The sequence below is a fragment of the Hyalella azteca genome, unplaced genomic scaffold (assembly GCF_000764305.2).
Source record: "Hyalella azteca isolate HAZT.00-mixed unplaced genomic scaffold, Hazt_2.0.2 contig5461, whole genome shotgun sequence".
NCBI classification, from domain to species: domain Eukaryota; kingdom Metazoa; phylum Arthropoda; class Malacostraca; order Amphipoda; family Hyalellidae; genus Hyalella; species Hyalella azteca.
Window position 1 is genome coordinate 40,005 of NW_025935651.1, and position 16,041 is coordinate 56,045.

The 16,041-nt window shown below is 39.6% G+C and overlaps 1 protein-coding gene across 1 annotated transcript; it reads right to left on the reverse strand.

Moving 5' to 3' along the window:
• Positions 1-277: 277 nt before the first annotated feature.
• LOC108671931 (2-methoxy-6-polyprenyl-1,4-benzoquinol methylase, mitochondrial-like) lies at positions 278-9,834 on the reverse strand. The gene is made up of 5 exons (XM_047880492.1): positions 9,567-9,834; positions 6,981-7,130; positions 1,516-1,532; positions 1,111-1,226; positions 278-519 (listed from the first exon to the last, which is right to left on the reverse strand). Exons 1-5 carry the CDS (start codon positions 9,700-9,702, stop codon positions 399-401), a joined length of 540 nt encoding a protein of 179 aa, XP_047736448.1. The 5' UTR covers positions 9,703-9,834; the 3' UTR covers positions 278-398.
• Positions 9,835-16,041: the final 6,207 nt, after the last annotated feature.

Sequence of the window (16,041 nt, forward strand, 5' to 3'; positions counted from 1 at the left end):
GGTTATGGGCCTATACTTTCAAAAAAAGTTAAGAGGTCGTAAGTTCATCAGCCAATCATTGACGGCCTTTCAAGCAAAATCCACCAATCATAGACAAGAAAATAGAGCGTAAGTACTTACGTTCACTTAGCCAGGTTTGAAAGTATGGCCCCTGAAGAGGTCTCGTACTTTAAGCTTGAGCTAAACTCATGAATGATGAGGATAAAGTGCAAATACAGTTTTAATTATTGAAAACTTTTTAAAACAATAGCTGGACTGTTAATATTTACATGATTCCTTACAATAACATAACAAGGGGATTATTAAATTGATTCATTAAAGGTTGGAACTTAACTTCAGGCAACATAATAAATAAATAATTACACAATTGTAAATAACTAACGTGTAGTGAGATTGGCTCATAATTTATAGCCAGAGTGTATAGCCGTAATGCCGAATGTGAGATCTTCGTAACGAACACGTCGGAACCCAGCGTCTTCAATCATCAGCGCAAACGTTTTCTGAAATAAAATATTGTTAATTAGTACATGTGATTAGCGTCACTTAGTGTAGAAGCTACAAGTGGATCACAGTATATTGTAGCGCTCCTACTGGCCCATGGCCCAGTCTTGTAGCGCTCCTACTGGCCCAAAAATTGTTGTCTTTCAATATCTCTGCAAATTAAAATGGCCATACCTCCCCTTAATGCATTTTCCCAATGTGACCATAAAGTGTAATACCCAACAAAAGATGGTTCATGAACTCTTACCCATGTAACCATGTTTCACAGAGATAGACCACATCTGGCTTTTCTTTGCACAGATAAAGTTTAATTTCTGCAAGTTTTCCATATAATCCATGACAATTTAATAGCACTATTTCCATACCCAATTCTCTTCTGTAATAGCAAGTTAACTGCTGGGATTTTAATGTACCATAGCTCATAGTTATTGTGCTGAACTGCTTACAATCTTGCCTTTGCCCCTCCCTTTGTTACAACACTGTTACAACACAAGTCAACTGTGAGAAAGACAGCCCAGATGGAGAGGTCAAATTTTCAACAGATGCTTGAGCAGCTTGGCAAGCGGTATTCTTGGGCTACAGGGTGCAAGGGTGGAGTTAGCCTCTTACCATTGTGGCAATCCCAGTTGATGTTCCTCAATCCCAAGGCAGCTGCTCAGGTGACCATACCAAGCTGTCTCAGTCTCTTGTGGGTCAACAGGCTCAATCTGGTTCCACAGTTGTTGCTGCAGAAAGGCAGGGGAGTGAGTCTCAGTGAGAGTGCCAATGCAGACTTAAAGGGATCATGAAGGAGGAGCTGGCTTCTAGTGAGAAGGAACTGGATGATATTATTTGTGCATAACTTATTGTGTTTTCTCTTAAATTTGGTCAATTTATGAATGAAGTGTTCAAGCTGAATCTACTGAGTGAGGGTATAGAGGAGAGATCCCTGCTCCTCATTAGTCTCCTGAGAAATGCCTTTGGACAGGAAATTAGTGATACTCTGCAGACTGCAGAGTATCAGGGAGTGGTTACCTGCAGGGAGTGGTTACCTGCAAACAAGAATGCATCTGGCAAGGAACTTGAAGGAAGGATTCATGGTAGGAGTGATGACCAAATTTTGAGTTCTTCCGGTCAAGTTCTTCGGGAAGCTCAGCTCATGGTCAACTCAGCCATTCATCCAACTCTGGTTGATAAATGAGTACCTGGCTTGTCCAGGGTGTTGTGTAATGCAATAAAATGGTTCTGGCAGGTTAGCAAGCCAGTGATGGTCGTAGAACAACCAGTGGTACCAAGTGCCCAGAAAAACTGACCTATCACCCCCCCTCCCTAGTCGCCACTACCAGGATGGGCAATTACAACAACAACAACCAAGTTTTGAGAGTGTCTCCTGAGGTCTGTCTCCAGTTCTCCACACCCACTGTAGCAACAAACAGCCCACTTTCCAATCATAGAGACATCAAGATAATTAGCAATGTTTTGATCAATGAAAGAAGCAAGAATTTGACAGCAGAACAATCAATTGGTGGCGTAGATTTAGATGCCCAGACAAGTCAACTGCTACAAATGGTGATTGGTGAGTTTTAAATTCCTAGTGCCAAGCCAATTGGGTCTTTTAGAAAAGATACAGCACTTGGATTTTAGACTCTGTGCCAGTCTGTGGTTTCATCAGGATTGTCAGTCCACTACCTGAACTTTGCAGAGTGAATTAGTTGCCACTTGCCAGCTTCACATTCTTCAAATTGATCCACTGTGCAGAGAGTGGATGAATATTGCAAGATCTTTGGCGACGCTTCAGTAGCCAAATTTTTGCCTTCAGAACTGAAGATCTTGCCGACACACTTAGATTGAAATTCTTGCATTTAATATATTTCTCAGTCTTCGGCCAACTATTTAGAAAAAAAGTAAGGTTTCCGGCACGACGGTACGTTGGATGGATTACGATGCAGCGAAGCTTGTCCGGAAATCAGTTGCGATGAGTTCCCGCAAAAATGTAAACAACATTTTTTTGATTGCGTAGTTTCAGTCACATTAGAGCGGTCAGACTGCTTTATTACATGTTCAGTTGACACTTGCTGTACAATCGGACTGTTTTTAGGGTAAAATTAGTTATTTGGGGTAACACGTGCATGCAACCTTGTAAATAAGTTTGTGGCTTGTAAATAGTTTGTCATTACTCAGCGTAAATGGCTTTTCATTAAAAATTACCCGGAGCCGGAGACGCATCTTTAAAATGGCCGATGACGCTTTGGGCTTAAAAATCCATATATTGGCAACGCTGCATCCACTCTCTGCATAGTGGAAATTGATAGGGTTAGGGACTTTTTATTGGTACTCTATTGCTATGCATTGTTGGGCGCTTAGCCTTAGAACCACCAATGCTCTCACTTGAGCCCATAGTGACAAACCAGAGATTTTTTAGAATCAGTTCATTTCTAATTTCCTCATTTACTCAAGACTTAAACCAATTTCTTATGTAAGGTAATGCTGGTATCCATGATACTTTACTGGTCTACTTATAGGACTCAAAAATGAACTTGAGGGAGAGTCTAAAAAAACTCTCTGCTTTGCCACTATGCTTGAGCCATTTGTCTCCCTATCTCTGCATTTTTGTCCTAGCTGACGGTGCAAAGAGTTTTTTAGACTCTCCCTCAAGTTCATTTTTGAGTCCTATAGGTAGACCAGTAAAGTATCATGGATACCAATCAAAGGCAATCATACCACACCAGCATTATCATACATAAGAAATTGGTTTAGATCTTGAAAAACTGAGGAAATTAAAAATGAACTTATTCTACAAAATCTCTGCTTTGCCACTATGAAGCTTGACCAGCCACAGACTCCTCCAGTCAATCCAGTGCCTCCACCACCACATTGTCAGAAGATGCTGCCTCAGCCCAAGGACAAGGAGCCCAGCCCTGACGCTCACCAGCATCTTCTTCCTCCACACTTACCCCCTTCTCTCCACCTTTCTGCAAAAGGGTTAGGTTAGGTTTGGTTAGAATTCTTCCGCAAGCTGGTACCGAAAGGAGAGGGAGCAGGGGGTAAGCGTGGAGGTTTAGCCTCCAGAAGAACGGACAGGCTGGAGAGCCTGGAGAGGTAGCAGTGTACTGATAGCACTGTGGCGCAGGGCGTTCTTTGTTGAAAGTGGAGAAGGGGCTAGGCTGCATGGATTAGATATATGTTGGGGTTTAGCGTGTGGGTTACGACCATTGTATTTGCGGCCTGCAGCTCATTGGCTCGCTGGTTTACATCCATGAAGGGGTTTGGTCCCAGGTCCCTGTGGCTTTCAGCAAGTAATCATCATAAATCATGTTGGGTAATTTGCTCTGCAGCATGCTTGCGCACGGGGAGAAGTATGAAAATTATGCTGGTATTGGGCAAGGCTGGGCCATTTCAGTCGTCCGGCCTGCTGAAGACTTGTCTTGTCTTCTTGGTGAGTTATCGGTGTGCTGCGCGTTTCAACGATTCACACCGCAAGCTTCACACCGAAGACCACAACTGCCACAGAATAGCACAGATGTGCCTTCCGGAACGTAGCCTTCAACACTTCAAGCCGTCCGTATCTAGGCCGTGGGTCGAACCAGCCCTCGGTCGAACGGCCACTAGTCGAAGGACGATCAATTTTGGAACAGAACTATGCTTTCTGAAACCTAACCTCAGATGCGGTGAACGTAAAATTACGTAATTTAACGATGCCCGGAAGTCAAATTCGATCCGCGGCCTGGTGGTGCACGGCAGGTGGTGGTCAAGGCCGGAGGAGGAGAGAGCCGAGTGGTGCACGGCTGATTGGTGGATATCCGGAGAGATCCAAGGCGTTCGATTCAGGGCTTATTGGTGCACAAAATTGGTGGTGCACGGCTGCGCTCCCACTGGCGGGCACGAACGGGAAGATTGGTTCACTGCGCCCGCACCCGCATCAGTGCGACGTTGAGAGTTGTTGTGTAAGGGTGTGCACGGTGGAGGCATGCGATAGCACGACAGCAGTGCGCGCTACAGTGGGCAAGAGAGTGCGGTCAGTATGACGACGGCTGGGTCGTTACTGAGCACACTAGACTTCTGACAAGCTGGCAACTACTGCAATGCTCCGTTCAGCTAGGGTGCAAACAATTGAATTGTTCTTTAAATCTTCTCGAACTTGTGTTAGGCATTTTACTCTCCATGGCTTGTGAATATATACATAAGCTGTACTAGAGGATACATTATAAATACATAGAATAGAAGTGTCGGCACTGAAGAAATATGCCCATGGCCTGTTGCCGATTCTTCTATTTTTCGTGACTTGATTCACAAGGGATCCGGCCTTTGGAACCCGATCTGTTCCATGTTAGAGACTGCATGTAATGTAAGCAATTATGTACTTACATACGTTCTTACACGAGCAAGATCGTTTATATAGCAAGCGAAATATGGTAGTGAGTGGCAAGCGGCCTATCGTTCGTGTACGGCCTTAAAGTACCGTGCGAATTATCGCCGATGGCAGCGGTGAGGCCCGTCCATCGCCTCACGACGGACGTGTCCTGTGCAACAGTATTTATTTTCTTTTCTTTAGTATTGAGTTTATGTGTATTTTTTTCTTCATGCACCTAGTGGCAACACTCTAGAAACCGTTCATTAACCGCTACGTCTTGCACGTCAGTTCCTTATCTCAACTCACGCGACGACTGGTCATTTGCTGTCATGCCTTTTCCAGTATTCCATATTTAGTAATTTGAAATATTACTCGATCATTATCGTGACTGTTACATGTATATTTATGTTCATTTATTTCGTCATTTTCTTTGCACGCAGATTAAAGTCACATATGGTCACCTGTAAAACATTAGACAACCACTAACAAAAGCTACAAGAATAAATATGGCACAAGCTTCCATAAAATTGCGCTACACTTTAACTAAAACAGCAAGAAACACAAGTGGAATTTTGCCTTGTGTGAAAGTAAATGCAAATATCAAATGACTGTTTTTAAAGTAAATGTATTTTTTATCAGCTAACCCTAGAGATCACTAAAGTCAAGGCTGTTTCTTCTAGCAGCTATGAACAAAACTGAATCAGTAACTCAACTTTGATCTATAGTATATAGTCTCAATGTATGATTAATATATATAATATATAAATGGGTTATATATTAATATATATTTATATATTAATTTATATATTAATATATAAATGGGTTATAGGAACAGGAGTTTTTTTTTGTGGGTCTCAATTTATGAACAAAGTAAAGGCTGCAGCATGTACATTTTACAATAAATAATGTCATTACTTATTTTCATTAGTTATCAGTAAATTTCCAAGCCAATAAAAATACAAGTCTACAAATATCTCATATAAAAAAGCATGCAATCACATTAGAAGGCGAAATATTAAGACCAAGATTCATGCAAAAAGATGGAAGAGGTCAAGAAAGAAATAGAAGGCAAAGAGTATATAAAAAATGTGATGGAAAGACATTACCAAAGATGGAAGAGGTCAAGAAAGAAATAGAAGGCAAAGAGTATATAAAAAATGTGATGGAAAGACATTACCAAAGATGGAAGAGGTCAAGAAAGAAATAGAAGGCAAAGAGTATATAAAAAATGTGATGGAAAGACATTACCAAAGATGGAAGAGGTCAAGAAAGAAATAGAAGGCAAAGAGTATATAAAAAATGTGATGGAAAGACATTACCAAAGATGGAAGAGGTCAAGAAAGAAATAGAAGGCAAAGAGTATATAAAAAATGTGATGGAAAGACATTACCAAAGATGGAAGAGGTCAAGAAAGAAATAGAAGGCAAAGAGTATATAAAAAATGTGATGGAAAGACATTACCAAAGATGGAAGAGGTCAAGAAAGAAATAGAAGGCAAAGAGTATATAAAAAATGTGATGGAANCTAATAAAAAGGCCCACAGGCAAGCTGGCATTTTAATAGCTCTAATAAAAAGGCCCACAGGCAAGCTGGTTTCCAAAAATTTTCTCAGAAATCTCTGATGATGTACCTAAAGAGTTATTTATATCAACTGTCAGTCAACTTAACTCTTCATATATATGTAAATATAAGGCATCTTATGAATATTTAATTCAAGAATAAAATGAATGATTTCATGTTTTCAATATAGCTGATTACTTTTTCAGAGCATCAGCACACATTGCCAAACTGACCAAGCAAAAGCATGCAATTTGATGGATGCATGAACACACAACTATCCTTGTAGGATGATAACTAAAAATTAATGTTACTTATGTCTCACCAAAGCTAATATTCTACAATAACAATACAATGCAACAAAATTGATGGACGCATGAACACACAAAACAATCCTTGTAGAATGATAACTAAAAATTAATGTTACTTATGTCTCGCCAAGGCTAATATTCTACAATAACAATACAATGCAACAAAATATTCCCATTTTCTTTCATGCTAGAGTGATCTTTTCAATCAAACATATTTAAAGATGCCAGATAACACAGAAAAAAGTAAATTACACCAATAACTAAGAATAAATGAGGCTCACCTGTGCCACCAGCCACATCTAGAAGCTTAGCCTGGGGCACGGGCGCCACTTGCTTAACAAAATAGTCCTTCCACAGGCGATGGATGCCACCAGACATGAGGTCGTTCATCAGGTCATATTTTGCAGCAACAGATGCAAACACTTCACGAACTGAAATAAAAATAGATAGGTATTTAATATCATATTTTAGGTGTCATTAAGATGATATTACAGTAATGTTGACCATTCATCAGGTCATATTTTGCAGCAACAGACACGAACACTTCACAAACTGAAATAAAAATAGATATTTAATATCATTTTTTAAGTGTCATTAAGATAATAGTACAAGTACAGTAATGTTAACAATTCATCGGGTCATTTTTTTGCAGCAACAGATGCGAACACTTCACGGACTGAAATAAAAATGGATATATAATATCATCTTTTAGGTGTCATTAAGATGATAGTACAGTAATGTTGACCGTTCATCAGGTCATATTTTGCAGCAACAGATGCGAACACTTCACGAACTGAAATAAAAATGGATATATAATATCATCTTTTAGGTGTCATTAAGATGATAGTACAGTAATGTTGACCATTCATCAGGTCATATTTTGCAGCAACACTTGCAAACACTTCACGAACTGAAATAAAAATAGATACTTAATATCATATTTTAGGTGTCATTAAGATAATAGTACAGTAATGTTGACTAGCAATGTTTCTCCTAAGGAATTGAAGAAGGCATTAGGCATTCTCTTGGAATGATAGAAATTAATATTGCTACCTACAACATTGTTCAGGATTTTGACCACTATCCATTTGGGAAATGTGGTCATAAGTTGATAGAGGTCACAAACTAAATGAGTTAATCCCATCAATAAACACTGTGAGAGTATAATACCATAAAACTTTTTGTTTCAAAGCCTCAGAAATGCATTTTAAGCTTTGTTCTTACAAATAAATGCTTTTCAACATAATTTATTATTCACGGCCTCTTCTCACTTATTGGTGTCACATCACTTGCAACATTAGTTCCCTCTAAAAAATCTTTGTAAAAGAGTTGAAATACGGTAGTCAATTCTATCATGCAGTAGGTACTGTACAGAGATGTTGGGGGAGATGAGTTTGCATTTTTCATCTTTGGTCATTATTTCATTCTTGTGTTGAATAGGTATAGTTACCCGTAATCTTAGCATTCTTCATTTCTTAAAATGCATTTGCCTTGTAGGCTTTCTTTGAAACCTTTTCTTATTGTTTAGACAAGGATAATAATGAACAAATGTAAATTGAAGAATAGATGAAGTACTGAGAGAATAATCTCCTTCTTATAGTGATCAAGCTGCGCAAACATGGATAACATGAATAATATACTCAAGAATACATGAATAATACCACTAATTACATGAATAAATACTCACTAAACAAGTTTCAAACAGGTGTTTGACTTTTAAATTTTTTATTGAATTTCATGCATCAATTTTCTTAAAATTCTTGGTCTGACACTAATTTGTTCAATCTCAAAGGCATTCCACAATGAGGTTCCATAATGATTTTATTATATATCAACAGTTTGTAAATTCACTGACAAATTCAATAGCTTGCATGATTTTCGATGTACTTTGAGGAGAGAGTCTGCGGCATTCACACAGTAAAAATCTCATGATTTCCCCATGACCAATGTAGTGTCTTTTCAATGCAATTAATTTAACTGTGGTAACACCAAAAAAAGTTTACACATTAATCAACTTTATTCATGAATTGCACTTCTCTGTATACCACAAGCATATGTATTAGCTGAGTGTCCAATTTCAGAAAACCCTGCTGGCTTTCTTGTCTCTCCCAAGCTCTCTTCTCTACACAAGAAGACGTACCTACTTTGAATTTGAGGCATCTAGCTAAGGAAATGATTTGATGACTTTTTAAGTAGTTTCATAACATCTTGGAATAAGAGATCAATGGTCAGCCCTGGAGTGATGACATAGTTTTGCATTTTAAGAAATCAATAATTAAACAGCTCTAAAATATAGCCCAAGTCTCAAATAATCCTTCTTCTTGAAAACTTCTTGAATACACAATTATTGTAGGTATGTTTGAGATAAGAAATTATAATGAAGAAAATGCAAATCTTAGCCATACTTAGAAAGATGGCACACCAAAATAAACATTTAATCAAAATTTACATAAATATATAAATTACACTGACAACTTCCTATCTTCATGATGCAAATTCCAGTGCACCATGTGCATTTACACCACTATGCCCTCCACCAATAAAATAGGTTGCATGATAACATCAACTAGCAAAATACAAAGCTGTTTTGTTCATGTCAAACTAATAGTAGACAGACATGGAATAAGTACCTACATGTACCTAACAAACTGCAACTAGAGCATTCCTGTCATTTTAGGAGCTGCAAGATTCCCCCTAGATGAATAACATCCTAGATAAATGTTGATAAAAGTGCACAATTGAGCTTCAAGATTCCAAATGTATTGACAATTTTCCACTCTGAAACTGTAATATTTATGTGACAAGTAGAAAAATTTCAATCCTGCTTGTATACTTCTTCTAATTTTGTCTCCAATACCAGTACATACCTTTTTCAGATTTTTCCTCTTCAGACACATCTTGATATCCAAAATGGGTAGTCTTGTGCCTACTTTGATATAAAGCTCTAATTGAGGGCCTGGTAGAAATTAATATATCTTTTGAAACTAAACCAAACTGTGACATATTGCACTGAAACAACAAGGATTTAAAGAGTTTATTAAAGGAGTAAATTAAAGGTTAAATTGTCATAATGGCATCCAAATGTTATTTTTTGTCTTTCAGTAATATTAAAGAAATGCAAAATCAGAATAAATAGACAACTACTTTCTGAAAATATAAGCAAATTGAATCAATTCTCAACCACTAGTAATGCAGTTCACTTTAAGGTGGCTGAAATGGCCCTCAACAGGGCGGACAGGGCACTTGTTGCACCTGGATTCATCAAGAGATTTTCAACAGGTTACTGATTTAGAAGTATACAGTTCAAGGCAGCCTTGACATGCTCCAGAGATTACTCAGGCATCCTGTTCTCTTGATGCATGCAAACATTACTTTTGCAATGGCAAACTGGGTGTTTTACAATGCCAAGTCAATTCCACCGAGCAAGTTTGGCACTGTAAGGGGGCTGACCCTATAGGGGTCCACAGCAATTTCAAGTGTTATTTGGGCTTCAAGGTGTAGTCTACAATCAAGAACGAAGTGTTCAATGGTGTCCTCCACGTTACAGTAGTCACACATTCGAGAGGGTGACATACCAAATCAAAATAGATGGGCACCCAGGCCTGCACAGCCTAGGCGGAGACAAGCCAGGCTGACAGCAGCTCTACGAGTTGGGGCAGCCATGTGAGCCACCCATGGAACTGGGGACAGTTTGCTGTGTATTGTGGTCAAGTAGACAACCTTCCCAGTTGCCCTTACATTGGTTGTCCAAGAGTCTAACCAGCGCACATGTAGTCAGTCCCCTTTGCAGGCATCTCAGCCGATCTGATAGTCTAACATGCACCTGATGCAAGAATACACAAGTCAAGTGAGTGACCCAGCTGTGCAACCCTGTCAGCCATCTCATTGCTATGAATGCCAGCATGGCCTTCAACTCACTGCAGGGTGACAGGCTGACAGCCATCTAGGTGCTAAGTGCAGGGCTAGTAGGTACTCTCAGATCTTGTATACTATGAGTGTGCAACAGGACAAGAGCTTGTGGTTTTAATGAGTTGCAGTGCTGACACAGAGTCAGAGCAACACCACCCACCATCCCAATGCCTTCTCAAAATATGACAAGCGCCTAAGAGATAGCATATATTTTGTCACAAAGTACGCTATGCATTGGATAGAGGAGCCAGGCGATGGCCCGTGCTTCATCTGTATAAATACTCCCTGGGCTGTGGATGAGCTGTCTCCCAGCCATGAGCATCATGAAAAACTTTTGGTGATTTGGGTAGTTTTCTTTCATGTCTACCCCAAATTATGATGATGATTGATGATGTCTTTTTTTTAGGTGCTGTAAATGACCTGAAACAGGTCAGTTGTCACACCTACTGGACATGACGTTTTTAGCGCTTCTTTTCAAGTTCCCTCAGCCATCACTGGTTTCTATCAATTGAAGAGCAAACAACTTGGCAGGGCCTTAGCTTCACAAGGTCCCCATTTGGCCAGTACTTGTGAGGAAGGTTATTAAGGTCTTGATCACAAGGTGCTGTTCCTGTATTGCAATATTGCTCCTGCTCCAAGCAAAGTTTACACCGTCAGTGTTTGTTCTCATAAGTTGGTAAGCATTATTATACCTAAATGTCAGGCATATTCAAGCAGGAAGTTGTCAATGGTTTCATCAACATTGTAGGTGTTACACAGTGGAGAGTCAACCATTGAGAAGAGATGCAGATAGGCATTTACCCAAGTTCATCTATCAGAGGCTAGCGTGTGCAGGCTGCAGACTTCTGTGGACCAGCAAGACGCCTCTTCCTTTTCCACTCATCCACATTGTGTAACCAGTCTCTTACCACTGAGACAAAGACTGGTGGCAGAGGCAACAGAGAGCATCAGAATTCTCAACAACATTATATGTGTTGTGATTGAGTTGATGTCCCAACTTTGCTGCTTGGTCTGCCTACTCATTCCCAAGTATTCCAGCATGGGCTTTTACCCAATGTAGTAGGTAGTACTTGTCTATTGAGTTTAAGTACCGGTATCCAAATAAGTCTTTGAATTTGTTGGACCAGTAAGGAGCACTTTGAAGTCTTGCTGTGACCTGTGTGGTGAGCACAGGACTTGGCAGTAGAAGCAGCAATGATCGAGAGTTGGTACAGAAAACCCAGTTAGAGTTGTAGGTGCAGGCCATCATTATGGTGTTAATCACTTGCTAGTAGTCTCAGTTTAGTTTATTATGTAGTGTAACTCATTTTCAGGCTTTATTGTTTCAAGAGAGATATAATCAAGTGGCAGAGTGAACAGTTTCAACCTCTTTTATAGCTGCTGATTCAGCCAATCCACCAATGAAGATATGTGTAAGTCCTTCAGCTAGCCCAATCTCAAATCATAACTGATCAATCTGTTTGCATTCATATGTTTGGTTTTTCTTAGTGCAATAACCCTTGCTCCCTCTTTTTCTCCTTTGTGCTTTGACAGTTAGAGAACTTGAAATGTGTTGTTCCAAAGGCTATATACGTTACTAGCATTCTGAAGCATTTCACAAGGGTTGACCTGGCAAGTCCCCCCATCACCACTTGTGTGGGAGAAGAATGATTGTTTTGGGACAAACATTAGTTTGGCTAATGACCATCAATCGTCCATGAATAGCCTAATTTGGATTGATATATAATACACATCTGGCTTGATCAATACCGTCAAACGGGGTAAATCGGGACGCGCATTTCACATTTCGTAGAAATAATGTAGCAGCTAAACTAATCAAAATATTGCAAAACTAAAAATAGTGGCGTAAACTTCAACATTTGTACTACCCGGTATCTATCATGTATAAATCTAGTCAAGAAATCAAACATTTACTATCTCTAAAAAATCACTGAAAAAAGTGTGAAAAGTGCGATTTTGGAAAAGTACCTCTGCTAAGGTCTGGAGCATAAAAAAAGATTCGCTATATTAAAAAAATTTACTTACATTAAAGTTGCACCTAGGTGTCTGCTTGAAAACGTAATTGACGGAATTTGCCTATCATTCAAAAAAAAATGGCAGCCATTTCCGAACGATGGGGTAAAAAGGGACACCCCCCAGGGTAATTAGGGACACCCTTAAAAATGCATCTACAGTAGAACCTCAGTTAGCAAAGGTTCCAGTTAACAAAAAAATTGATTAACAACAAAGAATTTTGATTACATTTACCTCGCTCAGCAAAAAAATTCACTTATCAAAAAATTAGTGCATCATTGGTCATCACAAAATTGTACATAGAATGCTACCGTCAACTGGGGCTACTCGGGACAAGCGGGGCTACTCGGGACAGGCCTCCGACATGTTGTAAAACTGTTGTAGTAGCGAAACTAATTGGAATATTGCAAAACTAAAAATAGTGGCGTAAACATCAACATTTTTCCTATCTATTTAGTATAAAGGAAGTCGAAAAATACTACATTTACTTGCTTTGAAAAATACCTGAAAAAATGGTGAAAAACTATATTTTGTAAAGTTACAACTGCTAGGGTATACAGCAAAAAAAAATTATTCGCCGTATTAAAAAATTTTACCTACATAAAAGTTGCACCCAGGTGTCGGCTTGAAAACGTAATTGACAGAATTTGCCTAACTCATTCCAAAAAGAAATGGCAGCCATTTCCGCACAGCGGGGCTAATCGGGACACCCCCCCGGGGCTATTTGGGACACCCCCAGAAACGCATTTACGGTAGAACCTCAGTTAGCAAAGGCTCCAGTTAAGAAAAAAATTGAATAAAAACAAAGAATATTGATTACATTTACCTCGCTGAGGGAAAAAAAGTTCACTTTTCACAGAAAATGTCATTTATTCTACCTCTACATCATCTACAATGAAAGAGGAGGACTTCAGAGTACTGTTAGTAATGGATGAGTATGCTCTGCATGCTTCAAATGTTTTGAAATGAAGTTTTATTCCCATTGTCCCGAGTAGCCCCGACCGATGGGGCTACTTGGGACAATCTTTATTTTGCGTCTGGCACCTTACAAATAGCATATGGAATTTTTTGAAGATGCCATTCGATAGCCCTCGCAAAGAGCTATAAAATGAGACTAAACTTGTTTATGAAATGTTTCATGGTAAGAAGTTATTAACAAAAAACGCTCAAAACTGTCCCAAGTAGCCCCAGTTGATGGTAGTGAAGCAGCTTTCAAGATGGCATTTGATAAATAAGTACCGGTACTACCACTGTCTGCATCCCTAGTACCACTCTCAGAGGAGATCAGTGCATCATCAAGGGCTTGTTGATAGAGGGTCCTATTGGCTTCATATAATTTCTATCTAACTGGGAAATTTTCAGAAGATTTAACAAGCATGGTTCCAACCTTACAACAGATTGAGAAATGATCACTGCCTAAGTCTAGCCCTCTTGTTAAGATAGCTCTTTATCAATTATCTATGGCCCTTTTGTTAAAATGGCTCTTCAGCAATTATTTATGTAAGTGAGGAAGCTACCATCATTCAAGAGACAAATGGGGCGGGCTTGAAGAGCTGCTTCTATGGATTTCCCAGTAAAATTTTACCCACCCCGAGCATCTCACAAAGGCCAATGAGCATTAAAATCTCCCACTGCAACAAAATTTGGCCAAGCTTAGATAAATAGTAGTTAACTTCCTCAAAACTCACATTCCTGCCAGGGTCAAAAAAATTTCTAATTGCAATCCAGCCAAGAGCAGTAGCAACTTAAACCGATTGAAATTCAAGATTAGCACCTCTAGGGAATTGTGGAAGATTAAATTGTTGTCTTTCAATATCTCTGCAAATTAAAATGGCCATACCTCCCCTTAATGCATTTTCCCAATGTGACCATAAAGTGTAATACCCAACAAAAGATGGTTCATGCACTCTTACCCATGTAACCATGTTTCACAGAGATAGACCACATCTGGCTTTTCTTTGCACAGATAAAGTTTAATTTCTGCAAGTTTTCCATATAATCCATGACAATTTAATTGCACTATTTCCATACCCAATTCTCTTCTGTAATAGCAAGTTAACTGCTGGGATTTTAATGTACCATAGCTCATAGTTATTGTGCTGAACTGCTTACAATCTTGCCTTTGCCCCTCCCTTTGTTACAACACAAGTCAACTGTGAGAAAGACAGCCCAGATGGAGAGGTCAAATTTTCAACAGATGCTTGAGCAGCTTGACAAGCGGTATTCTTGGGCTACAGGGTGCGAGGGTGGAGTTAGCCTCTTACCATTGTGGCAATCCCAGTTGATGTTCCTCAATCCCAAGGCAGCTGCTCAGGTGACCATACCAAGCTGTCTCAGTCTCCTGTGGGTCAACAGGCTCAATCTGGTTCCACAGTTGTTGCTGCAGAAAGGCAGGGGAGTGAGTCTCAGTGAGAGTGCCAATGCAGACTTAAAGGGATCATGAAGGAGGAGCTGGCTTCTAGTGAGAAGCAACTGGATGATATTATTTGTGCATAACTTATTGTGTTTTCTCTTAAATTTGGTCAATTTATGAATGAAGTGTTCAAGCTGAATCTACTGAGTGAGGGTATAGAGGAGAGATCCCTGCTCCTCATTAGTCTCCTGAGAAATGCCTTTGGACAGGAAATTAGTGATACTCTGCAGACTGCAGAGTATCAGGGAGTGGTTACCTGCAGGGAGTGGTTACCTGCAAACAAGAATGCATCTGGCAAGGAACTTGAAGGAAGGATTCATGGTAGGAGTGATGACCAAATTTTGAGTTCTTCCGGTCAAGTTCTTCCGGGAAGCTCAGCTCATGGTCAACTCAGCCATTCATCCAACTCTGGTTGATAAATGAGTACCTGGCTTGTCCAGGGTGTTGTATAATGCAATAAAATGGTTCTGGCAGGTTAGCAAGCCAGTGATGGTCGTAGAACAACCAGTGGTACCAAGTGCCCAGAAAAACTGACCTATCACCCCCCCTCCCTAGTCGCCACTACCAGGATGGGCAATTACAACAACAACAACCAAGTTTTGAGAGTGTCTCCTGAGGTCTGTCTCCAGTTCTCCACACCCACTGTAGCAACAAACAGCCCACTTTCCAATCATAGATACATCAAGATAATTAGCAATGTTTTGATCAATGAAAGAAGCAAGAATTTGACAGCAGAACAATCAATTGGTGGCGTAGATTTAGATGCCCAGACAAGTCAACTGCTACAAATGGTGATTGGTGAGTTTTAAATTCCTAGTGCCAAGCCAATTGGGTCTTTTAGAAAAGATACAGCACTTGGATTTTAGACTCTGTGCCAGTCTGTGGTTTCATCAGGATTGTCAGTCCACTACCTGAACTTTGCAGAGTGAATTAGTTGCCACTTGCCAGCTTCACATTCTTCAAATTGATCCACTGTGCAGAGAGTGGATGAATATTGCAAGATCTTT

What these genes read in the sequence shown, in the direction of transcription:
- LOC108671931 (XM_047880492.1), bottom strand. Translation starts at nt 9,702, where the DNA reads ATGTCACAGTTTGGTTTAGTTTCAAAAGATATATTAATTTCTACCAGG. An exon ending in AGAGGAAAAATCTGAAAAAG is followed by an intron (nt 7,131 to 9,566) that starts GTATGTACTGGT and finishes TTTTTATTTCAG; the next exon opens with TTCGTGAAGTGTTTGCATCT. An exon ending in CAACTGGGATTGCCACAATG is followed by an intron (nt 520 to 1,110) that starts GTAAGAGGCTAA and finishes ACATGTACTAAT; the next exon opens with TAACAATATTTTATTTCAGA.